The 26,116-nt window shown below is 38.8% G+C and overlaps 1 protein-coding gene across 4 annotated transcripts in view; it reads right to left on the bottom strand.

Moving 5' to 3' along the window:
- The window catches only part of OXR1 (oxidation resistance 1), an 874,541-nt gene that overhangs the window by 134,123 nt on the left and 714,302 nt on the right, over nucleotides 1–26,116 (bottom strand). The window contains exon 1 of one of the 4 annotated variants that reach the window (XM_033411249.2): nucleotides 8,350–8,383. The exons of the other annotated variants lie outside the window; for them this stretch is intronic. Coding sequence (XP_033267140.2) covers nucleotides 8,350–8,368 — 19 coding nt within the window. The 5' untranslated portion in view covers nucleotides 8,369–8,383. Of the gene's footprint in view, nucleotides 1–8,349; nucleotides 8,384–26,116 lie in introns of those variants that run through there. 4 annotated transcript variants of the gene reach the window in all.

The following is a 26,116-nucleotide window of genomic DNA, read 5'->3' as shown; positions in this document are numbered from 1 at the left end:
GGAGAAATAAACAAATTAATTTAAAAATATGAAAAAGGACTTAATTAAAAGAGAAAAGCTGTCAAACTTCAATCAAGGCCATGTCCTACAGAGAATGACATTTGTAGGAATACAACTGAAAATATAAATATAATAAGCAAGAAAGAGGAAATACTAGTTAAAAATGTAATCATCAAATCTACAAAAGGGAAAAAGGGTTTTCTTAGCTAATAGGCTGAGACAGTAAATATCACACCTCTATATAATTTAATTTTAAAAAATTTAAAAAAAGAATATGTGGTTAACTGCATAACCTTGACTTGCTTCTAATAAGCAAACTTAGTATCTGTAGCCCTGAGATATTTCTAATATGTCCAGATTGTTTATTCAATTTAAAAATTTTTTTTTGCCTTGAAAGAATTTATGCTACAAAACACACACACACACACACACACACACACACACACACACACACACACCTGCTATTAGAGCAAACCTCTTCTTTTATTCATTGTAGCAATTCTTTTTTGTTTCTCTTTTTTTCAGCAATGAGCAGCCTTTAGATATACCAAAGCCCCAAGTTCATTTCAAATCTGGGTTAAAAGACAGTTTTGACTCTTGGACAATATTGATGATGCAGGTGGCATCAGATGACACGAATGTCTGTAGGTGGGGGAAGGGTTGCTTTGTAGACATCTTTGTAGGCAAGTTATGTAACATTTTTATACCACAGTTTCCTTCCCTGTAAAATGGAAATAAAGTTAGCCCTGTCTACTTCGTGGGGATGTTAAGGAATTTTAAGTAAAATGAGAATGCATGTAAAGGTTTTTACAAATTATGCAGTACAGAGCAAATCAAGTTATTCTCTACTAGAAACAGTAGTAGATTTACACTTGAGACACACTTAAAGAAGAAAAACAATTCCAATGCTCTTAGGCAGAAATGAAGGTTAATTATGACTGTACATCATGTCACTGGCAAACTCTGAGACCTCATCTTGTACTACTACTCTGTCTAGTCGTGTTCTTTCTGTTCTGTGAACAAACCAAATTCGTTTTCGCCTCCCAACCTCTGTACCTACTATCTCTCTATCTGGTTAGCTATTCTCCTGGTTCCTTGTATGGCTTCTCATCATTTGGGTCTCAACTCTAATGACACATTCTCAGAGATACATCCCCATCATTATGCAAGCTAACTGTATCTCTGCCCACCCCACTCCAGTCTCATGTGACCACATAACTCTACATTAGTTTCTTTTTAACATTTATTATTTAAATACCTTATTTCTTTTTGACTTGTTTGTGGAGAAATCACCACCATGTAAGGGCACAGTGTCCTTTTTACAGAGGACCTTAGTAACAACCAAGCAGTCTGTCACTAAGCTAGATCAGACTGCCAACACTTTGGATGGCAGGAAGTTCATAGTGACCTTGCCAAATTAGAGACGTGTCAGCTGGAAACCAGACTTTCCAGAGGAACAAGGTGGGTAGGGAAGGTTGTGAAATTGACAATTTTCCATATGATGCATTTGGATAAGTAATGATATCCTTTTACTAATTAAATTCAATATGTATTTACACATCCTTCAGATAACTGATTTGCCTGTAATTTCTATTCTATAGCATATGTAATGCTATTTTAAAATACCCTCTCTCACTGAGTCCCATCATCAAAAGCAAAATTGTGACATGTCACATTTATTGCTGACATTCCCCAGCCTCCTCTTTCAAACAGTGTTTCTCGAGGCGTTTAATCCCTTTCCACTCACTATTTACATACTTGCCCCACGACTCACTCTACAAGGCCCTGCTTTCAGCTGTCAGCAGATCTCTATTTGCTGTTTCTTCTTCTAAATTCCAATTCAGAATTATACATAACCCAACCATGACACTTAACGAAATGCATAATTATAACTGTCTGCATATGTGTCTGTCCCTCTCGTTAAATTCTACTTGCATTACCAAATATGGAGTCCCTGCACTTACTTATTACAGAATATAGTAGACATTCAATAAATGCTTTCATTTTATTTTTTTCTACAGTGTTGCCTTTCTTCTTTTAACCATTGTCCATATGTTACTTTATTATTACTATTTGACTGTCAACATGAGTGGAATTGGGGTCATTTGTTTGTACATTTTTCTATGTTAAAAACTCATACCTTCTTTTTAGAAAAAAAATTCAAAAAGTGATGGAGGAAAGAGGCTTCACTGTGTCCTGGCTGTGCTAAGCCAGGCAACTCTCAATTTTTCACTTAAGTGGAAGAAAATTGAAGAAATTAATTAATTGATTAATTGAAGAAAATTAATTAATTGAAGAAAACCCCAGAGAATAGCTGAATCTACATATAGTTCTATTTTCCCAATTAATCTACTTAGTCACTTAATTAAGGACATGGAGTGGTCTGAACACGGATTCCCGGAGCCAGGTCTTGGGTTTGAATCCTGATTCTGACCCATAGCTTAGCTTGTTTGACTTCAGGCAAATTTCTTAATCTACCTGCATTTTAACTTCCTCCTTTGTAAAATGTAAAAAATAATTGTACCCAATGAATAGGGTTGATACAAGGATACAGTCAACAAATATTTATTTAGGACATATTATATACCAGGCTCTGCTCTTGGTACAAGGGATAGAATATGAAAAAAAAGACAAAAAAATCCTTCTTCACAGGGTTTGCATTCCAGTTAGCAAAATAAATATAAACACACATACATATGTTAGTGATAAGTGCTAAGGAAAAAAAATAATAAACAAAGAAAGGTATGAACTGTGGTGGGGCTGGAGGGATTTAAAGTTTTGGATAAGGTGACCAGGGAAGTTCACACTGAAAAGTACTGAAAAAAGACTGAAGGAAGCTGGCCACGCCAGTCGCTATGGGAGGAGCCTCCGAGGCAGAGGGAACAGTACTTGTAAAAGCCTTGAGGAAGAAAGAAGCTTGTCTGATGTGTTCAAGGGACAGCAAAAAGCCCAGTGTAGTTGGAGTGCAGTGAATTGTAGGAAGTTGTGTGTGTGTGTGTGTGTGTGTGTGTGTGTGTGTGTGTGTGTGCTCGTGTCGGGGTGTCAGGTAGGGCCCTGTGCACCACGATGAGAACTTCAGCTTGGCTTTTACTCTGAGAGAGAAGAGCCCTCTAAGAGGTTTGTGCACACAGGAAAGACACAATGAGATTCAGGTTTTAACTGCATTTCTCCAGGCGCCTTACTGAAAGCTGACTGGTAGAGGGGCGATGGGGGAAAGCAAGGGCAGAGGCAGGGAGACCTATTGCCATAATGCAGTTGAAAGATGATGGTGTTTGGACCTAGAAGGAAGTAGTACAGGTGGTTAAGAGCTGGGCAGATTCTGGATTTATTCTGAGAATAGAGCTAGCAGAATCTCTGGGCTGATCAGATATAGAGTGGAAGAGGAAAAGGAAGAGTAGCAACGTTTCTGGCCTGAACGACTAGAAAAAGGGTGCTTCCATGAACTGAAATACTAATAAATGCTCAATGCATGATTTATGTAATTTTGCTAAAATGTGTTAACCTGTTAATGAGTTAATAAATGGTACAGATGAACCTACTTGCTGGGCAGGAATAGAGACGCAGATGTAGACAACAGACACAGTGGGAGGAGGGGAGGGTGGGATGAATCGGGAGATTAGGATTGACATACATACACTACCATGTGTAAAACAGATAGCTACTGGGAACCTGCTGTATAGCACAGGAGGCTCAGCTCGGTGCTCTGTGATGACCTAGATGGGAGGGATGGGGGTGGAGGGAGGTCTAAGAGGGAGGGGATATAGGCGTACATATAGCTGATTCACTTGTACAGCAGAAACTAACACAAAATTGTAAGGCAATTATACTCCCCCAAAAAATATATATATATATATATATATATGTAAAGCACTTAGTCTAGTACTTAGTACCAAGTCAGCCCAATATAGGTGTTTGCTGTCAACTACTAACAAATTGAGATGGGAAATGTATTAACCCCTAGAATATTATGAGATGGGAAAATGTTCACAGTAGAGTTAAAACTTTTGGTCTTTGGAAATAAAGTGACTGAAATGAGATACTGAAAGACTCTCCGTTGGATGTTAAAGTATAGGAGATAAACAGGATTTTCAAGTAATGACCACAATTCCCTCTCCTTCAATTCCCCCTTTTCACCTGCACGTGCCTTTAATACAGTATTTTTCTCTTTTTTTATTCCTACCTCTTGAAAGTATCCATAACTTCAAAAAATAACACATGCACAAAACATTAACCTTCCAAAAAAAAAAATCTTTGTGTTTTATACTCACTATAGCAATGGAATTTACATTCAACAATACTAGTTTAAGTACCATGGAAGTACTTGTATTTTGAAGATACAACGATGACATTTATTTTTTATTGTTATTTTATGTTCTTGAAACTGTGAAAGCCAATACAATGAAACGTAAGTATTAGAGAATGCTCAAATACATACAGATATCCTAACCAGCTTTTTTTTTTTTTAAAGCACTTTTGGTTTCTATGCAAAGGTTTGGTTTCTATGTTCTTCTATAGAATTCATTTTTCACTGGCGAATTGTAAGATGACATTTCAAGCTAAAAATATCTGGAATCTTCCTGTTGGCAGAAAAAGGGTCCTGGCTATGGAAATAATTATGTGACTGATTCCATTTGATTCAATTAACTTTGCATCATTTCATTTCTCCTTTGTGAATATCTGGGATCAGGGAGTAGGGCCCTTCCATAATTACTATTATGACTTAACAGTACTTTTTTTCCCCAGTGGGCATTAGCTTGTACCTGTAACTCTCCTTCTGTAGGAAGTATGACTCTATTAAAATGTATGCTCATGTGCCAATTCTATTTCATTTTAAGTCTTTATGTATAACAGGGCCTGGTAAATAAATAACACTGGGGGTCCAGTAAATAGACAATAAGGTTTGGCTGCTTCGACCAGACCAAGCAACTAAAACAAACACAGAAAGAACAATAACTGCTGGAAACCCCACTCCACCCCCTCCCACCGTGTTTTCCTCTGAAGATGAGGAGTTAGACAAAACTCTTTGTCATATACTGATTCCGAAATCCACCGTTAAACACGCTTATGTTATTTTTCCCAAAGCCTTACTGTAATTTACAGATCGGTATGGCTCTTAAATGGAAGGAACAAAGACAGGAAAAGAATTGGGGAATCTAAGTAACCTTTTATTTTTAATGCCACAGAGGTGCTGTGGGCTGTAGTTCTGCTAATTCAGTAAAGGATACAAGTTCTGAGACTAGTATGCATTCAGCACTGGGACTTAAAATAGCTTGAACGCTGCAAGTTGGAAGTTCTCTGAAGATAGATGTCACAGTTCTCCTTTAAATTCAGGCAGTGAGTTAATGGGTCAGATCATCATCTCCAATGATAATTAAAATGCAGAATGTACTCTCTTTAATTTGGGATAAATTCTATAATGTCTCCTTCTTTCCTCTTCCCAACCGTCTAAAGTTTTGTTCAATGTTGATGCTAAAATTGATAGCTGAACAGTACTTCATGGTTTATCAAGTGCTCTCAAATACATTTCGTATTCAATATTTTTACTAGCCCAATATTTTTTACAAATCGTCCTAACAATATCATGATGAAGAAATTATTCATATGATTTCTATTCTTTAGATATGTAATTTGAAACTCTGAGAACAATTCTGGATCACTAAGTACATATAGTTTAAAGGAGCAGAACCATAACTTGAACCACGTCTTTAATTTTTAAAAAACTGTACCCTTTCCATTTCATTACAGTTAAATATTGGTAATTATATTACTAAAAATTCTCTGAGTATTTTCCAGAGGTTTTCAGTCAAGACAGTTGCCCAAGAACAGGGAGAATCACAGTGCAAGGGAATTAGGGTGGAGGAAGGTACTGAGAAGAGACCAAAATTGACCCTGGATAAGCTACAGAACAGAAAGAGAATACTCTTACAGAGTTTGAATGTGAAATGCACAGCATTTAGCACATTATACAAGTAATGCATTTATCTATAATTTTTACTGCCACATTTCATCAAGACTGCATTTATTATAAGATGCACCACCAAGAGAAAAAACAACGAAACCCTGTCAATTAAACCATGATACACCATTGATCATAAGATATTTTGAGATTTTAATAAGTCAAAATGTGAAAAAAGGTACGTCTTAGAATCCAGGAAATATAGTACTGGTAACTGCGGAGGGTATGGGAATTCTCAAAATCAGTCAATATAACCTAACTAGACAATCAGTAAGCGTTTATTAAGTGCCTATGGATGGGTATGAAGAAGCAAAATGCATAATCTAGTTGAAGAGGCTTAAGTGCTACATATGAAATATTAATTGCTATCCTTCAGTTTCACAGTGATGACCACTGGTTGGAGAAAACAAATCTGCCTGTGCAAAAAAGATGTCTGGGTGTGCAAGTGCCAGGGGGTTATGAGGTATAGGAAGGAGTAGGAGAGAGGGGAATAAAGAGGAGAAAGCAGTTGGGGGAGGGGAGGGTAGCTTGGAGGACAGGTAGGAAGAATGGAGGGAGGGGTCTAACCTGTCCAGGAGCTTCACTGAAATTCATGCGTGGTCTGAATCCTGTGCACACAGATCTCCTGATCCTATTAATTGCTGGGCTGTATGTGAAATGATTCTTTGAAACAACAGCTTTGAAAAAGGGCTTCAAACATTTTTGTAACGTCTATAGTCTAACCCTGATGATTTTTCCATTCTTGTATATTGTTTAAATCACAAAGACTGAAGACTTAGACACTTTTGATACCTCTCAAATTTGAGCTAAATGTAGCTGCTTAAACATTGGACATTGCTTGGAAATTAAATTTTGTTATGACTGGTTTTCAACATTCTTGATGACTTAAAAGTTTTAGATTCTGTGATTAAAGTTAAAAAGTTGTTTGGGCTGAAACCAATCATCTAAATATTTAACTTGGGCATTTTGCATATTTTTATGATTATCAGCACACAATCTGTGTGCTGAACTGGAAAAATGAAATTAGATTGTTTATTTCTAATTAAAAACATTTCTGTTTCTGCAGTGAGATTTTCATAAATAAATTACCCTGTAATGTGAAATAATTGCTTTTGCAATTAACCAAGTAAGAAGAAAAGATACTCAACCTTTTAGCCGTGCATTATGCTCATAAATTTATTGCTAATTTGAAAGGGATAATATCCTGTAGCATCATTAAGCTTCATGACTAAGTGATAAACTACATTAGACATTCTGATACTGTTACATAGTTGCTTGTGATTGAGGAAAAACTAACCTAGTAATGGTAATTACTTCTTTTAAAAGGAAAAACTATAAATAAATAATAATGCAGAGCAATTTCATTTTTAAAAGTCAATAATGAATTCCATCTGCTGCATGCCATTAAAAATCAAAGAGGTTACTTACGTGCGTGCCTCAGATCTTTTTATATCTTTATGCCTTCCATTTAGAAGTATAGGTCGACCCATCAATGATAATGTTATTTTGACTTGTTTGACCAAAACATAAAGAAAGAAAAAGACGGGCTTCCCTGGTGGCGCAGTGGTTGGGGGTCCGCCTGCCGATGCAGGGGACGCAGGTTCGTGCCCCGGTCCGGGAGGATCCCACATGTCGCGGAGCGGCTGGGCCCGTGAGCCATGGCTGCTGAGCCTGTGCGTCCGGAGCCTGTGCTCCACAACGGGAGAGGCCACAGCAGTGAGAGGCCAGCGTATCGCAAAAAAAGAAAAAAAAAAAAAGGAAAGACAAAAACCTCCTATTGATTTCCCTCCGCATTTCTGTGGAGCCTAAAGGACTTATTTCAATAAAATGCCAAAGGAAAACAAAGGCATTTAAGCAAACTTTTAAGAGGATGGTTAGGAGAGCCTAATGAAATGCATTACCAGTCTTTGAAACCCAGAGAACACGCATAAGCGTGTGACTTAATCACTATCATTACCCTAGCTGTGCACAACCTTTCAGTTACGGGCAAGATAAGGCAATATGCAAACCTTACTGGCAAATTTCATTTCCTATGAATGAATGAAAAAAGTCACTAATGACATACAAATGGCCACTGGACATGAAAACAGACCCAAAATCACTATGTTTGAATCTATTTCTGGTAGGGCCTCCATATAGAATCACAGCAGCTGCACCTACAGCAAATCATAGACAAATAATGTAGTTGCACGGAAAGTCTTTTTCATATCCTATATTCAGATTAGTATTTCAACAGAGTCACTCCCTCCTGACTGCCCCCAGCAAACATTCCCTTCCTGGAGGTAGTAACCAACAGATCCATATAGGTCATCTGGATTTTGAAAATGTAACAAAGTCACCTTTCTCTGACCGTCTAAAATGACTTGTTTAAAGCTGAGAGCACTTACACATACCTTTACGTGCGCAGAACATTTCTGAGGTCCTCCCTTCAACCCCTACTCAGCCAGCAAAGTGCTGCTCTCAGGAAGACAGGACGGGGATTTTGGTTCCTGTGCTTCCCCGGGTAATACAACACTTCCTTTCTGGGAGAGTGCCCTCTACTCCCGGCCCTGACCTCTGGTGGCAGTGTTTGAGTCTCAAAGGTTTCTGTTTCTGCACTTGGTAAAACCACTGTATCGCCTCCTGGCTGCGTAAGCCTCCCTCTTGTTTCACTGAACATTCTCGAAACAGTGCCAGCATGCTCTACATAATACACTACTAAGTGGACCCTCTAAGTCTATCATGGAGTGAGATAACAGAACTCAGTATCTAACTTCTGTACGTTTCTTATCTTAAAGTGAATCAATGGCTCAGCCACCTTTAACAAATCTCTATTATGTACTCCTAACAGCACTGAGACTCAGCAGACCTGATAAGGCTGGGTCCTAACCTGACTGGTGTTTTATACCTTTACAGATATTTAAATGCTGTTAGCTCATTGTCCAAACATAAGTTTGATTTCTTTTTCTCCAGAACCTCCATCTGCATTGTCATGGTATAGTACACACTACTTTGCATTACAGTTATTTCCTTCTGTATTTTTTCCCTGTTAGGACAAGGAGAGAGTACATTATACAGCAACTATAATAGTGTGGAAACTTAGTAACTGAATGAATGAATGAGTCATAATAACTCCCTCTTCCTACCTGCCCCCCACCTCCCCTTAATTCACATTCTGTGTTAGTCCTTTAGAAGCAAATGGCACCATCCACAGCCTGGCTCTATTCGACTCCCTGCCAATATACTTAAACTTCAGAATCCTGGAGAAGACCTTGGTGGATGTTTCCCTTTTATTCTCCCCGGCCCATCACATTTTTATGGAATCCTTCAGTGGCAGCTCACTGAGATATAAACATATGATAATACTGTATTTTATTTGGTGGGTAGGGATTGTTATCATCAGGAAGAGAAAATGTCAACTCAGTAGATAAAAATCCTTTGCAAGTCCAAGGTCTGCTGTCTGCCAAAATAGGCGGGCTCCAGGGGCAAGTTAAAAAAATATACAAGTCATTGAAAACTGTGTGCAGTACATTGTGATGGACTGACAATGCTTATAAAGAAAACGGAGTTCATATTACCACCAGTTCATGACACTGGCATCTCTACGCAATACAATAAGACCAAGATTTTGCGTGCAGTACAGATCTTATGGCCTTTGCCAAGTTCTGACAGTTCCATAATAAGCTATTTATTGGCTACTACAGAACCGGATCAAACCAACATGATTTCAGAGGAAAATGGTATAAACTGGCAATATAATTCACTCTCAAATGAAAATTTATGAGATCTAATCTTCTCTATGGAGCTACCGTTGTATCCACCACAAACTATTTGGCTCCTTTAAGGGTTCCAGCAGTATTCCATATGAATGCTATTAATTAAATAAGACAACCTATGTAAAACTTCTGGTAAAGTTCCTGGCACTCCGCTGTAAGTGTTTTAACAGCTATCAATTTCTATTCCATTCCTTAATCATACGACTGGCTTATTCCAGTCCTAGATACCATTCCACATAAGAGCAATGCTAATGCCAAACAATGCCTTACATGTAGGTAAGGCTTTATCATTTACAAAGTGCTTCAACAAATATTCTCTAGTTATACACACAACCACCCTGGGAAATGTTGCTTATTCTCAAAGTTTTGTGGAGTTAGCTAGGTATAGAAACTTAATGACAATGTATCCTGGCAGCTTTATATGGTGAACAAAAAGAGAGGCCAGAAGTGTTTTGAAGTTGCTCTAATGTTCACCTTCAAATAATTTCACATAGCTGCAGACTCCTGGAAACGACAGCAAGCAGGTAGAAAGCAGGAATGAACTGGCTCTTTCTTTAAATCAAGACTTTATATTAGAAGAAGAGACTCACACACAAAAAACCCTAGACAAAACATAAACATATGGTTTTCAGGATCTGCAGAAAATGCAAAAGGGTGGCTTTTATATATTTACATCTCACATAGATGGTAATGCTATCTATATCTGCATTGTGTTTGAATTCAAATAATAGAAGTATAAAGAACGTACACACATAACAAATACACTTATAAACTGGTCATATGAAAAGTACTTGTATAAACAAATATCCATAGCTATATACATTTCATATCTACACAAGACACATATTTCTGAGTATTTTGTCATTTGCTCTTTCTTATTTGCTTTCACTAGGAATCTGATAGGAACTAGATTTGAGTCACTTGTCAGCTAAGTGTAGTTCTTTCAAGGTTTTGTAAGACCTAGTCAATCTTTTAATTGTGCTTAGAACCGGCCATTAGGCATCTGATGACATAGTTTCCAAAGAATAAATACTGGCTCTCGGGCATTGCTTCCTCTTAGCTGTCCTTCAACTTTGGGATCCAGGCTGCTAAGAAGCTCTGTTTTTAAAATATTTTTAGTGCTGTGGTCAGGAATGCCACTGCTTCTACATAACCTCTGGTTTTTATTCTAGATTCTCTTTCCAGTTTTTTTAAAATGTATTTCCTATCTTACTTCTTGATTGATTTGCCTTATATTATATATGTTACATCATGTAGTTTGATCAATTCGTGATAATGAGACATTTTATTTCATTGAAAGGTTTTTTTTTTTTCCTTCAATTTTATTGTGGTAAGAACATAACGTTCTTACCACACAGTCTAGTTCTTATCAGATTCCTAATGTGAGCAAATAAGAAAGAGCACATGACAACATACCGGGACATACGTATTTTGTGTAGATATGACACATATATAGATATTTGTTTACATAGGTACTTTTCATATGACCATTTCACAAGTGTGTTTGATATATGTGTGTCTCTTATTTGAATTCCAACACTTAACATGTTAACATGCAAAATTTTGCATACAGTACATTATTGTTCATTATAATGTGACTTTTTTCCTTATTATTTTCTTTTATTTTTTATTAAAGTATAGTTGATTTACAAAGTTGTGTTAGTTTCAAATATACAGCAAAGTTATTCAGCTATATATATATACACACACATATATATTCCTTTTCAGATTCTTTTCCACTATAGGTTATTACAAGATAGTGAATTTAGTTCTCTGTGCTATACAGTAAGTCCTTGTTGTTTCTTTATATACAGTGGTGTGTATATGTTAATCCCAAACTCCCAATTTATGCCTCCCTCCCTTTCCCCTTTGGTAACCATAAGTTTGTTTTCTATGGCTGTGGGTCTATTTCTGTATTGTAAATAAGTTCACTTGTATCATTTTTTAAAGATTCCACATACAAGTGTTATCATATGATACTCGTTTTTCTCTTTCTGACTTACTTCACTTAGTATGATAATCTCTAGGTCCATCCATGTAGCTGCAAAAGGCAAAATTTCATTCTTTTCTATGGCTGAGTAATATTCCATTGTATATATATACCACATCTTCTTTATCCATTCAACTGTCAATGGACATTTAGGTTGCTTCCATGACTTGGCTATTGTAAATAGTGCTGCTATGAACAATGAGGTGCATATATCTTTTCAAATTACGTTTTCTCTGTATACATGCCCAGGAGTGGGATTGCTGGATCATACGGCAGTTTTATTTTTGGTTTTTTAAGGAACCTCCATACTGTTCTCCACAGTGGCTGCACCAATTTACATTCCCACCAACAGTGTAGGAGGGTTCCTTTTTCTCCACACCCTCTCCAGCAAATAATGTGACTTTAAATGTAAAAATTTGTTGTTTTATTTCTATGCGATGGATAAATCTGCTTGATTACACAATTAGGACTTGTTCAAACTGAATTTTTTTTTGAAGATGGTAGGGATAGGACCCTTTGCTAAAGGAAAATTTATGAAAAAATAGTCTTTCCAATACTTGGGTAATTTCAGAATCTTGTGGTCTTCCTATTTATAGATGTTAATTGTTGGCAGGTAGGATTATAAAAGCACTTTTGCTAATAACACGTTACAATGCCAAGGATACAACCTTAACTTGAGATGTGAATTTTACTTGTAGCCTGCACCCTTATCAAAATGCATGCTACAGAAAAGAAAAAGAACACTTTCCTCCTCAGGTGAAGTGGCAAACAAATGTGGTTAAGATGCTGAGTGATCAGCGGTGTCAGTTCTAAAACAAAGGTTTTCCAGGGGATGAATGCAAGGAGAGGCGATGTTCCCTGGTGGGGAGAAAACATCCACTTCTCTATGAGAAAGGCTACTTATCAAGTATTTAATTTTCTTTTAGAAGAGAAAGGGTGTTTAAGAGTGATTTTTAAAAGAAAATTTGAACTGCTTACAGTAGCGATTACTGCTGGGTACACGTAGGGTATTTCAAGTGTACTAGTCTTCATGGTAATAAATGTCTCACAAAATTCCTATAAGTTTAGTTTGCCTAAAAGAGCTTTCCCCAAACCAGATCAGGTAGCACGTAACAAAATTAATGCTGTTTACTGAGCAGCTAGTGTTTGAGGGAAGCCTTTGCCAAACACTGGAGTTACAGTGGCGATTCAGTAACCTGATATACACGGTCTTTTTAATTTTCTTCTTTCTCCTTGTGAACATACTTTCTGAATGAAGGGAAAAAAGTCCCAAGTTCTGTGTTTTTCCCTTGGGAATAATGTCTCCTATTGAGCAGGGAGCACAATTTCTGTTCTATTTTTCCCTCCTGTTATATTTCTCAGCAATCCGCACTAAACAGTCAGCGTGTCTCCTTTCTCTGGGCTGTATCAGCTAACGTAAATATTGCAGAGTGAGCAACAGTTAAGACTCTGGAGGCAGTCTGCCTGGGTTCCAGCCTCCACTTTCCAGCCATGAGGCCTGGGGTAAATTATTAACCTCTCTGCCTCTCAGTTTTCTCACCTGTGAAACTAGGATTTTAATACTTCCTACCTCATAGGGCTGCTATGAGGATTAAGTCCTTTAATACATACGAGAAACTCAGAATAGTACTTGGCATGGAATAAGTACTCAATAAATGCTAGCTTGTTAAATTATCATTATAAAGAGAAAGCTATAAAAGTAGGTGTAGGTATTTCACATATTGCCAGCCATATCAAGATAAGCCATGTTAACACAACATTCTTTATAATATAGAAATTTATTAGGATGAACTCTTCAAAACAAAGCTTTCCTTAACTATCTGATTTTGAAATTTCAAAATTGTCATAAGAAAAGAGATGCAGAAAGGAAATAAAGGAAAAAACCCCTCAGTTCATAATGACAAATGAGTTTTAAGCTTGATTTCAAGCTCCTATAGTAAAGTCTAACTAAGAAAATGAATGATTCCACACATAAAAAGTTACACAGTACATGAAAATTATTATAGCCTAAAAGAATTATGTTAAAGTTAGTGTTTGATTAAAATAGTTATGTCAATCAATGGTGCCTTGGGACTTACCTGGTGGCGCAGTGGTTAAGAATCAGCCTGCCAATGCAGGGGACGTGGGTTCGAGCCCTGGTCCAGGAGGATCCCACATGCTGTGGAGCAACTAAGCCCGTGCGCCACAATTACTGAGCCTGTGCTCTAGAGCCCGTGAGCCACAACTACTGAGCCCGCGTGCCACAACTAGTGAAGCCCACGGCGCCTAGAGCCCGTGCTCCACAACAAGAGAAGCCACCATAATGAGAAGCCCATGCACCACAATGAAGAGTAGCCCCCGCTCATGGCAACTAGAGAAAGCCTGTGCACAGCGACGAAGACCCAACACAGCCAAAAATAAATAGATCGATCGATCGATAAATAAATAAATAAATAAATATTAAAAACAAATCAATGGTGCCTTGGACATTGTCTAATAGTGTATATCTTAAACTTTTACTTTATTATAACTATTAATTTAAAAAATTTCCCCAGATATGAATTATATGCCATATAATTTTTTTTCAACAAAAGGGAGACAATCATTAAGATTATGGACATTGAGAAGTGGAAACAACAAAGATCAAGCAGAAGATTATAAAAGAGAAAAACAATGAAATGATTAGTGACTGATTAATAAGAAAAGAAAATGGAATAGATATCATTTAAGAAAATAATTCAAGATCTCTCAGTCACATTGGTCAGAAACAAGTTAGTCCTCTTGAAAATCAGAATGACCTTTTAGCTTTTGTTTTCACATATGTTAACCAAATGTAGTGTAGAAATTAAAATTATACTATATTTGATCTATTTAGACTATGTGGCTGGAAATTGATGTAAAAACTGGAATTCATTATTTTATTTTATAAAACAATCTATTACACTTCCTGAAAAAAGTCATTTCTATAGTTCAAAAGCAAAAGTACTCTCCATCACCATTTAATGGCTGGGAAAAAAAAAAAAAAAAAAGCCTAGATTTGACTAAGTTAATTTTGGAATAGTCAGGAAAGAATGGGGATGCGAAACAGCAAAAGGAAGATATCTGGGATGTCCAGGCTGTCTGCCCAGCACTGCTACTTTATATGGAACAAAGCTTTGCTCCACCAGCTTGAAAGAATCTTCTTGTGCCTTGTAAATTATACTGAGGATTTGGATTTTCATCTGAGGGCAATAGGGAGGTACTTAGGCTTTTAAGCAGAGCACCTTTTGACATCACCCTTACAGTTCTCCAGGGTCTGTCCAATTCTGGCTCTTTAATTCTCAGGGCAACATCTTTGAACTAGATGGGACTCTCCTCCCATTGTCCTTGGTCCCCAATATCCTTTCTTCCCCACAAAATGCAGTCCAGTTTGTGTTCTCAGTCCAAGTAGAAAACCATGAGGACAACTGAAATCAATGCTCAGACAAAATCAGACCTGACAGAGTGGATTCACTACTCACAGGATCCGGCCTAAGAACTCCTTTCCATCATCACCCCCTCTTGCTCACTGAGTTTAACATATGCAGGCTTCTTTGCTGTTCTTTGAACACACCAAGCATGCTCCTGTCCTAACACTTTTGTACTTGTGGTTCCCCTTTTCTTAGAATGCTCTCCCCAGACATTGGCCTGACCTTGCTCCCTCATTCTATTTAAGTCCCTGTTCACATAGCTCTTCCTTAGAGAGGTCTTTTCTCACTACAGTATCCAGGGAAGCAGCCCCTTACATGTTTTTTCCTTCCTGACACATCACTAACTGATATTATACCTTTATATGTTTCTGCATAGTCCCCCCTACTAGAATTTAAGCTCTAAGAATGTTCATTGCTATAGTTCCCCACAACCAAAACAATGTCTGGAACATTGTAGGAGACCAAGTAATACCCATTCAATGGCCCAACTAGAAGTTGCTGGGCATATCACAGATGTCCAATGAGTACTTGTGGAAAACCTATTAAGGTTTAGACTGAATGAATGTGTACATGCTTTATGCTAGATTAAAAATATGTATTCATAATAATAATTCTATTGCTATTTTATTTTAAATTTGCTTCTAATTACTGATTTGCTCAGACTTGGGGTGTCATGAGTCTTTCCTAGAGTAATGTGGTCTAAATTGAGATTTAAAGAGAGAAATAAATTAGGCAAACAGGATCATGTGTTGAAAAGGTAGGTGGGAACAGGGGAAAGGGAAAGTACTCAAGGCAGAGAGACTACAGGGGAAAAGGCCTGGTGAGGAAGCTTCAACTGCAAGAAGTCCAGTGTGACAGAAGCATGCTATAGGAGAAGACATGATAAATTATGGTACAGAGAGAGGAGAGATATGAGATTAGGGAAATAAGCAGGAACCAGGGCCTTCATGTGCCCTGTAAATTACACTGAGAATTTAGATTTTAATCTGAGGGCAATAGGGAGAGCATTAATAAGATCAGACTTGAACTCTAAAAATTAGCCCCAGTACAGGAGACGGACCGGAGGGGGACACATCCTGAATGTAAGAGTGGTCTTAGGAGGTGATGATTATAATCCATGTGATATATGAAGCTAAATAACGACAGTAGGGACTGAAAGGAGTGAATCAATCGAAGACACTTTACGGGTTAGAATAGCTAGGATTTCTTGAGTGATTATAGCTGCTCTGATGGGGGAGATGTGCTTGGGGTGGTAGAAGAAAGAACCTATTTGGGTACCAGAGAATACTGACGGGAACTCAGCTTTAAAGGGGGGCATTAGAAAACCAGCTATGGAAAGGTTGGTTTTGAAATACATGTGGAATATCCTAGGAGATGTCTAGTAAACAGTTGTAGGTCTAAAGTTTATGATAATCTTCTCAGCTGGAAATTTAGATTCGAACATCATCTGCTCATGGATGTGAATTAATATTGCTTAGGACAAACATATTCTCATATATTCTTTACCTAGATTCAGCCATTGTTAATAGTTTATCCCATTGGTTTTACATTTGTGCTCTCCCTCTGTCTTCTCTCTCTGACATATATGTATACATACACACGCACATAATGTATATATTTGTTGAACCATTTGAGGGTAAGTTACATCATGGCTTTGGCCCTAAATACTCAAGTGTATACTTCCTATGAATATGGATATTCGTGCATACCCATGAAGATGCACTTTTCAATTTAGTCAATTTCACATTGCCAGAATACTTTTATATGATTGTTGTCTGCAGTCCAATTTTGACTACTGACCCAATAATGACTCCGGACAGCATTTTTAATTCTCAAGTTAAGGTTGAATTCTTCTGCTAAGTTTGGCTTTCACAATTACACAGAAGTCTAAGAGTCATGTTAAGTAGTTGATTTTGTTTGCATTTTCCTTCCTATAAAAGAAGTAATAAGGTTTGAAAGTATATTTCTTTATGTTACTGAAATCCATCTCCTGCAGCTTTTTTTTTTTTAATTCTTTGAGTTCTATCATCTACATAAGGGCAAAGCTATCACAAGAATAAAAAAGAGTTGCCCAACTGACCTCCTCTGTATAGTATTTGCTTTGATGCTTTTTTTATGAGCAATAGAGCTTCTTAAGCCCCCAGGGAACATTCTTCCTGTTCCTAAGATCACCTAATTTTTGTTTGTTTCTTTTTTGCTTTTTGTTTTTTATGGCCTCCTGGCTTGTGGGATCTTAGTTCCATGGACTAAGGATTGAACCTGGGCCCTCGGCAGTGAGAGCACAGAGTCCTAAACACTGGACAGCCAGGGAATTCCCAAGATCAGCTAATTTGAGTTATATTATTTTTTTTCTCCCTTTAGGAAAGTAATTGATAAGGAAAGGATGGAGGGTAGTGGTGGAAGGAAACAAAGTCCAGTCTGTAAAGTAGACTTTATGATTAAAGTCACCTTTAAGAAGTATCAAAATTATAATTCTAAAAAATGTAACGCACCGAAGCATCAGCTAGAGCTAAATTCAGTAGGTTGTCAGTAAGAGCTCAGAGTAGGACGATATAAACCATCAGCATTCCAAACCTAACAGGACCAGAGCTGCACAATGGGAGGCTTTATTTATAGGAATCCTTTCGCACCCACTTGCAAAGTTGCTAAACTGGTTTCTGTTTCCTTTGTGGGTGCTTTGGTCAAAGAAGAGAAGCGTGTTTTGGCTTGTCACTGAATGTTGATCTTTAATGGAAAAGAAACAGATTTATCAGAATTATTTACCTCCAAAAGAGTCCTGACTTCACCTTGTTCAAAGCCACCCATAGCTGTGCAAATGGCTTCCTCGCTTCCCATCCCTCTTTTTTTAGATATGAGAAATGGGCCTGGGTTAATCTGCAAGCCACGTCAAAGGCAAAGGTTTGATATGTCTTAAATCTCTGATAAAAAATAGTACACATAGCAGTCCTTAGCTGCCCTCGGAAACCACCACCAAGATGACCAAACCATGATACGTTTGTCATTAGGCTACTGGAAGATTTGCCCCAAAAGTACGTGAACTTGGGTGTACCTTCATAAGGTATCTGTTTTAGAACCTTAAAAACAAAATCAAATAGTGGGGCTCCAGTATAAAGCTGTAAAATTAGGGGCTTTGAAATCAGACACATCTGAGTTTGAATTCTCTCTCTGCTGCTTACTCTGTTGCTTTGGCTGAATTACATAAAGCTCTCTATCCCCCAGTTGCCTCGATAGTAACGAGGGAGTGATAGCACATACCTGCCAGGGCATTAAATGAGGATTAAATGAGATAACATATGTGACATGTCTAAGTACAATATCTACCATATGGTAGGTGCTTAAAAATAATTCCCTGAGCCCTTCAGCATGCTGACAAGGACTGATTTACTACAAAGCAGAAGGCCTGATTCAAGGCAGAAGGATTGATTTAAGGCAGAAGAGGTGGAGAGGAGGGACCCGAGTCTTCCTGGAGGCGGTGACATAAATCAGTGAAGGAAGGAAAGCAGGAGACAGGCGGCTATGTCATGGTCTAGACGAGGGCACAAGAAGCTCGAACTTGGATAGCACCAGTGAGGAAGACGGCTGGAGAGGACTTGTGAGAGTGTTAGGGGGCACAAGAGTCATGTGACTCCCAATGTTCACGTCTGCGTGGCAGAGAGAGTGATGCTGCCCTTGCACCCAGCGGGCAGGAAGAGATGGCTTGAGTCAAAAATGGTCATTTGAGGGCTTCCCTGGTGGCGCAGTGGTTGAGGGTCCGCCTGCCGATGCAGGGGACACGGGTTCGTGCCCCGGTCCGGGAGGGTCCCGCGTGCCGCGGAGCGACTGGGCCCGTGAGCCATGGCCGCTGAGCCTGCGCGTCCGGAGCCTGTGCTCCGCAACGGGAGAGGCCACAACAGTGAGAGGCCCGCGTACCGCAAAAAAAAAAAAAAAAAAAAGGTCATTTGAATTCTCAGGTGTTTCCAGGGACCCACAGACTCTTAGGGGGCAGTCGCTCAGCTCCAGCTGGACGTGTGGTGCCTTAAGCTTAACAGAAAGGTTAGCACCCAAGTTCTATTTTGGGGGAGTCAGCTACATACAGGTGAGTTGATACCACCGCAGAAAATATCCTCAAGAAAGGAAAAAGTGTAGAGAAAGAAGAGAACAGGAAAGCTCTAGACCATGTGTATTTAGGTCAGACGTCACAATCCTGTTCTTCATTTTTCAGCTTTAAAGGCAGAGTGCCAAAACTATGTTTGTAGAAGGTGTTGAAACATAGTGTGGGAGGTTCTACACTCACCTGGTTTCTGGGACATTGGTCAGTTGGCGCCTTCTTATTTAAACCACAAAAAACATTCAGAGAGGGTTTCTTTCTTTATGGGGGATCAAGAATAGCAAAAACTAACTAACATTCCCTGTGTTGCTTCGTGGCAGGTACTCTGGTGCGGTAGGTAGAATAATGACCCCTAAAAGCGCCCTTGTCCTAATCCCCCAAACCTGTGAATATGTTACCTTAAGTAGCAAAGGGGAATTAAGGTTGTAGACGGGACTGAGATGCAGATGAAATGAATTAAGGTTGCTAATCAGTTGGCCTTGAGATGGGAAATTAACCTGGTGGGCCCAGTGTAATCACAAGAGTCCTCCTAAGTGGAAGAGGGAGCCAGGAGGGTCAGTGCCTGTGTGATGCATGTGAGAAAGACTTGATCAGCCATCGCTGGCCCTGAAGATGGCAGTGGGCCACCAGCCAAGGGCTGTAGCCAGAAACCTCTAAAAGCCTCTAGAAGCTAGAAAAGGCAGGAAAAGAGATCCTCCCCTAGAGCCTTCAGAAAGAAATGTAGCCTCCACACATACAGACTAGCCTAGTGAGATGCATTTTGGACTTCAGACCACCAGAACCGTAAGATAATAAATTTGTGTTGTTTTAAGCCACTCACTTTTTGATAATTTGTTACAATTGTAACAGGAAACAAATACATCTGGTAAATAGTTCACATACCTTACTTGAGGTAAGACCTATTATTACCCCCAATTTACGGAGAATTAAAATGAAGAGAAGTCATACGTTGGTCTGCAACCAAAGCCTGTGCTCTTAGTCACTACGTTTCCCCATCCAAATTCTTCCAAAATATTGGGTTGGCCAATAAGTTCATTTGGGTTTTTCCATAAGATTTTCGGAAAACCCAAACGAACTTTTTGGCCCGCCCAACATCTAGCGAGGAGCCTCAAGTTATCAGCTTTTGTTTTTTACAAAATTCCTCAACATAGCTCTACTCATCTAAAGACAACTACGTCATATTATAATGGGACAAGAATGGATTATAATCGCACCCAATAAAAACAGTATGACTGTCTCCTTGTTAGGATGACTTTGTATTAGTTGCTTTCAACCAGGAATGTAAGAAGTGCCTTGTCACAAATAACTCATTCCCACTCCTTGAAGCTTAGTGTTTACGCTGTTTCAACATCAATGAGAAGTAGGAGCTCTCTGACTTGAGGTCTTTAGCAATGCCCTTGTTCACATTAAACTCTAGCTATTTCTGTTCTGGCTCCTCCCCTCCAGAGGGCGGCTGGCTCGATTAAAGCAGGCCATTAGGTAAGCCTAGGCTGAGGCTTGCCGGAGAAGAAGGAAGAACATCTGACCTGTACAAATAGACCGCAGACAGAAACCAGATCGGCAATGCCGACAGCCGGCCATACCTATCCTTGTGTTTTAATTTAATTCCTGTAGTTGTAATTTTGATAAACAATTCCTTTTAAAAAAATTTTAGTTTTCAAGTGCAAGATAGTACGGAGTTTTTATCTTTATGAATTACCTTATACAGTAAACGTTTCTAAAAGCTTGCCTTTCCCATGAAATCTTTCTCCTCACTCCCCTTCAGCACAAAGGAATGATTTCGCCCTAGTGCAAATCAAAAGTCCCAGAATCTCACCTCCTTCATCTTGTAACATTTCAAGAAATCGAAGCTGAAGAGCGCATTATGCAGCCTCTGGTCTATTAACTGACTGTAACCTGATGTGGCTTTTTAACCAGAATGACATCCTGTACTACCTCAAATCCTTTGTGCAAAGAGATGTGCGAGTCACATGCACACATGTGTGCACAGGGCACACAAATACACGCACATCTTGTACACAAACATGAGCTGCCTAAATCATTTCTGAAACACCTCAATCATAATACATAAACTTTTTGAAAACCACTCTCTGAGAATAAATAAGAAAAGCTTATGTAACAATTATCAAAAGGTAGGGACTGCCTGTATCTTATTGCAAACAGCTGTACAACCATTTGTTAATCAGCTGGGTACTGGAAAGGCAGTAAACAGTTTTATTCAATAAACCTCTTCCTCTCTTTGCCCTGGTTTAAAATCATGTAATCCGACACTTCAGTAAAGCAACTGAGCTTTGTTACTGCATCTGTCCACGGAAAACAAATGGATGAGTTCAGAAGCAATGAGTTTTAATGCTGTTAAATCTTCTTAGTAAGAGCAATACCCACAGAAATTTACAAAAAGCTGAAAACCAATATCATACCTAATTTAGAGGATGTCAACAATACTGTATCTGACAGAAAGGGGAAAGATGGTGGCATCTGTTTTTAAAATTCACATAAATATGCATATTTGTCCAACAAATTATGTATTTTGTGTTTGTTCCCTGTTAAAAGATGGTACCAGGGCTTCCCTGGTGACGCAGTCGTTGAGAGTCTGCCTGCCGATGCAGGGGACACGGGTTCGTGCCCCGGTCCGGGAAGATCCCACATGCCGCGGAACGGCTGGACCTGTGAGCCATGGCCGCTGAGCCTGCGCTTCCGGAGCCTGTTGCTCCGCAACGGGAGAGGCCACAGCAGTGAGAGGCCCGCGTACCGCAAAAAAAAAAAACAAACCATGAACACAGGAAACAAGTTTTGCACTCTCTTTCCGTTAATAGCAACGGCCTTGTCCCGATACAGCCGTGTTTTCCTGTTCTGCAGTTCTCGGCTATTAACAGCTGGTGTTTTTCAAATAACTCAGCAGTTCATGACTGTGGAACACAACAAACCTTATAGATAAATAACTGGGGAGAGAAAGAGCAAGAATAGAAGTCCAAGTATTTTGGCTCTAAAACTAATTGGTTGCATAAACCTTAGAGAAGTCTTTTAAATTAAACTTAGTAAGAACTCTTGCTGTTCTAACATCGATTTAGCAATATAATTAACTAATGAGATCAAATATTAATCAGCACCATCTATAACTCAAAATAGCTATATTCCATTTGGAATGACCAATGAAAGTGTTACCACATGGAGGACCAGCTTACACGGCGGTAATTTATAAGCCTATGGGGAAGAGCTCAAAAACATGTATTATCAAATTTATGATTGAAAAAATCATTAAATCACCTATATGGTATGCACGGTTTCGTGTATATACCACATGTAGAGAAATTCTTAAGCACACTAAAGCATGTTTAAAGGAAGAACAAAAGGAATGTCTATATGCAGATGTTTGGACATTCAAACCGTATTGTCTTTAAGATAACTATGAAACCCTAGTGGTGAATGGGGTATGGCTGGGAGATTACAAAGTGTTTCTGTTTGCTTGTTGGTATACTGCTTTTTAGTTCTGTTATTCATATTAAGCTCTATAATTTTAATAGATTTATCATGAGGTTTAGATGACAATAATGGAGGCACATTCCACACTTTATGTGGGTTTTGGGTCTGAAGTCCTTGAATAAGTTCAAGGTGGTATGATTCCACTGCAGCTGCAAGTGGTAGACATGTCTAGGGATATCACCAAAGTCTACACTTTCCTCTTGTTGAAGAGTGGACCCATGTCGGCATATGGTTCTCCATGACCATTTCCTTGAACTGACTGGATAATGAGCTCTCCACTTGACACTTGACTCAAGGGCTGTTCTTCCATGGGCAGACAGTCTGGGCAATCAGATACTCTCTCAAATTGGAACTGAGAGATGAATTCTGGAGCTCAAAGACCATGTTGTTAGAGCCTAACTGAAGTCATAATGACAAAAGCCATCTGTAAGCTAATGGATAAGGAGGGAAACGAGTCTATACACAGGAGAATGGAAAAGACTTGCACAGAAAAATGGAAGTCAAAGACCTTGGGGAAGCAGGGGAAGAGAGAGACAACCTTGGCTTGTGATTTTCTAGGACCAAGTCCTATGTTTACAAAGCCTGGACTGTGGATGTCATTGTTTGCCCAATCATTACCATCTCTATCTAGTAGGATTGGATAGTTGTAACTTCTTATGACCCAGCCTTGACTAGAAAGAACACTACTATTTAAAAAGTATGAAACATTCTGCTGGAAAAATTTATACAGTTTTCTCATTTGACCCTTATGAAAGCTCTGAAAAATACCACTCCTATTTTATAGGCAATAAAAAAGGAAATAGGTAGGTTTTGTTCAACACTGTAGAGCTTTGTCCAACACTGGGATTTTCAATTCGGGACTGTCCATCTCCATTATTCCATCCAACCACCACCATCATGCCCAGACAGTTTCTTCCCAGCAGAAATTTCCTAACAAAATTTGTCCATGTTCATAAATGTCCTTGTTTTCCTAATAACTGACACCATGCCCAGAATTTCTGTAGAATGGTGGAGCTCTCTCACCCCTAACACAACGGTGCCAAACTTGTCATTGGAGGTTTTAGCCCTTATCCTAATTCTGTAAATCTGATAGTACTGCATACAGGTGTTGGGGGCATAATGGCAAAGTGGATTCTGAAAGTAAAGGCTAGTTTAAAGAATCATAAGCTTTTCAACTAATCCTTAAGCACACTGAACATTATTAACATTTAAATCAATGTACTTTAAGTAAAGCGCCTTCGTAATGTAGACAGGCCATATCAGCTGAAGGCCTTAAAATAAAAGACAGGTTATGCAGATGGCCAACAGGCACATGAAAAGATACTTAACATTATTAATCATCAGAGAAATGCAAATCAAAACAACAATGAGATGTCACTTGGCTATCACCAAAAAGAACACAAATAACAAATGTTGGCAGGGATGTGGAAAAAAGGGAACCCTCCTATACTGTTGATGGGAATGTAAATTGGTGCAGCCAATGTGTAAAACATTATGGACGTTTCTCAAAAAGCTAAAAATAGAACTACCATATGACCCAGCAATTCTACTCCCGGGTATATATCCGAAAAAAAACCAAAAACGCTAATTTGAAAAGATACACACACCCCAATGTTCATAGCAGCATTACTTACAATCATCAAGACATGGAAGCAATCTAAGTGTCCATAAACAGATGAAATGGATAAAGAACATGTGGTATGTATATGTATATACAATGGAATACTACTCAGCCATAAAAAAGAATGACATTTTGCCATTTGCAACAACATGGATGGACTTGGAGGATATACCACTAAGTGAAATAAGTCAGAGAAAGAGAAATACTGTAAGATATCACTTATATATGGAATCTAAAAATACAACAAACTAGCAACCGTAACAAAAAGGAAGCAGACTCACAGATATAGAGAACTAGTGGTTACCGGTGGGAAGAGGGTAGCAGGGAGGGGCAGTATAGGGATAGGGGATTAAGAGGTACAAACTGCTATGTATGAAATAAGCTACAGAGATATATTGTAGAACACAGGGAATATAGCCAATATTTTATAATAACTATAAATGGAGTATAACCTTTAAAAGTTGTGAATCACTATATTGCACACCTATAACATAAAATATCACATATCAACTATACTTCAAAAAAAATTAAAAAAAGAAAAGACAGATTTCCTGAAGAAGGAATTAGGCCTCAAGACTACAACACAGAGCCCCTGCCTGAGTTTCCAGCCTTCCTGTCTTGTCCTGCAGAATTAGGATTAAAGACTGCAACATCAACTGTTGCCTGAATTTCTACCCTGCCAGCTTGCTTTCAGATTTGGACGCACCAGCTCCCACAATTGTATAAGCCAATTCTTTAAAATAAATCTCTCTAGATAAAGAGAGTTGGATAGATTATGTATTTTTAAATTGTGCGTGTGTGTGTTTCCTGTTGATTCTGTTTCTCTGGAGAACCCTGACTGATACTTAGGGTTTGCTGAGGTTGTTGAGGGTGGGAGAATTTGACTCCGGAGGCGTTAAGGAAGAAACCGTAGTTTAAAATCTTCAGGCAGTCCTTTGTAAAGGTGGCGGCAGAGATCCTGAGTGGATGGCACTTGGCTTAGCAGACTATCTTAGTGAGTTATTGAAATACGAACACAGGACCAGAGCCTAGACTGGCGAGGGATGGAGAGTTAAATAGCTGTGTGATCTTCCCGGTTTGAGGGAGTACTGGAGAGCTGGGAAGCCAGGTGCGGGTTATAGAAACAACTGCAGAAGAAAGGCAGAGGGTCCAGCAATGTGTCCAGAGGCCTGAGTCTGAGAAAGAAGTAACCTGTGGTGAGGAATTGCTGGTAAATTCCCAGGGACAGTGGTGTCTGATACTGAATTTTAGTTGTTTCCTGCTCTTTGCAGGAAACACCTTCGCCACTTCTCTCCCCACCTCCAATCTCCAATCAAGTGTGTCACACTCTTAATGTTGTTTTAGTTGTGCCTTGGGAGCCAAAGGAAGAAAGCGTGGGTTTCCAGCTTGAAGCAAACTGGGCAGAGAGTGAGGTTCTGCACCCACCAAGTGCCTCAGTGGACAGCAATGATTACAGGTGATAATGGCAGAGAAGTAAGTTGCACATAGTCTGACTCAAAGACAGCCAGTCTTGAAAGCAGTGGTTAAATTGCTTATATACTTGGAAGAAAAACAGTTTAGATAGACAGTAGGCTAAGGATTACAAGTAATAGCTAAGAGCAAGAATTAGGAGTAAGAAAATCGCGAGGTTAAATCTTACCCTCTCTGTTTACCAAGGGGGGATGTTGGGCAAGCTATCTCTCTGAACATGATTTCTTCATTTATAAAATCAGTCAACTTATAAAAAAATTCTGTAAAGTCCTCAAAAATCGAGTGCATGTAAAGCACAGAGCAGACTACCCAGCATACAGAAAAAA

Source organism: Orcinus orca, chromosome 17, assembly GCF_937001465.1.
Source record: "Orcinus orca chromosome 17, mOrcOrc1.1, whole genome shotgun sequence".
Taxonomy (NCBI): Eukaryota; Metazoa; Chordata; class Mammalia; order Artiodactyla; family Delphinidae; genus Orcinus; species Orcinus orca.
This window is presented reverse-complemented; position numbering and strand designations above follow the sequence as displayed.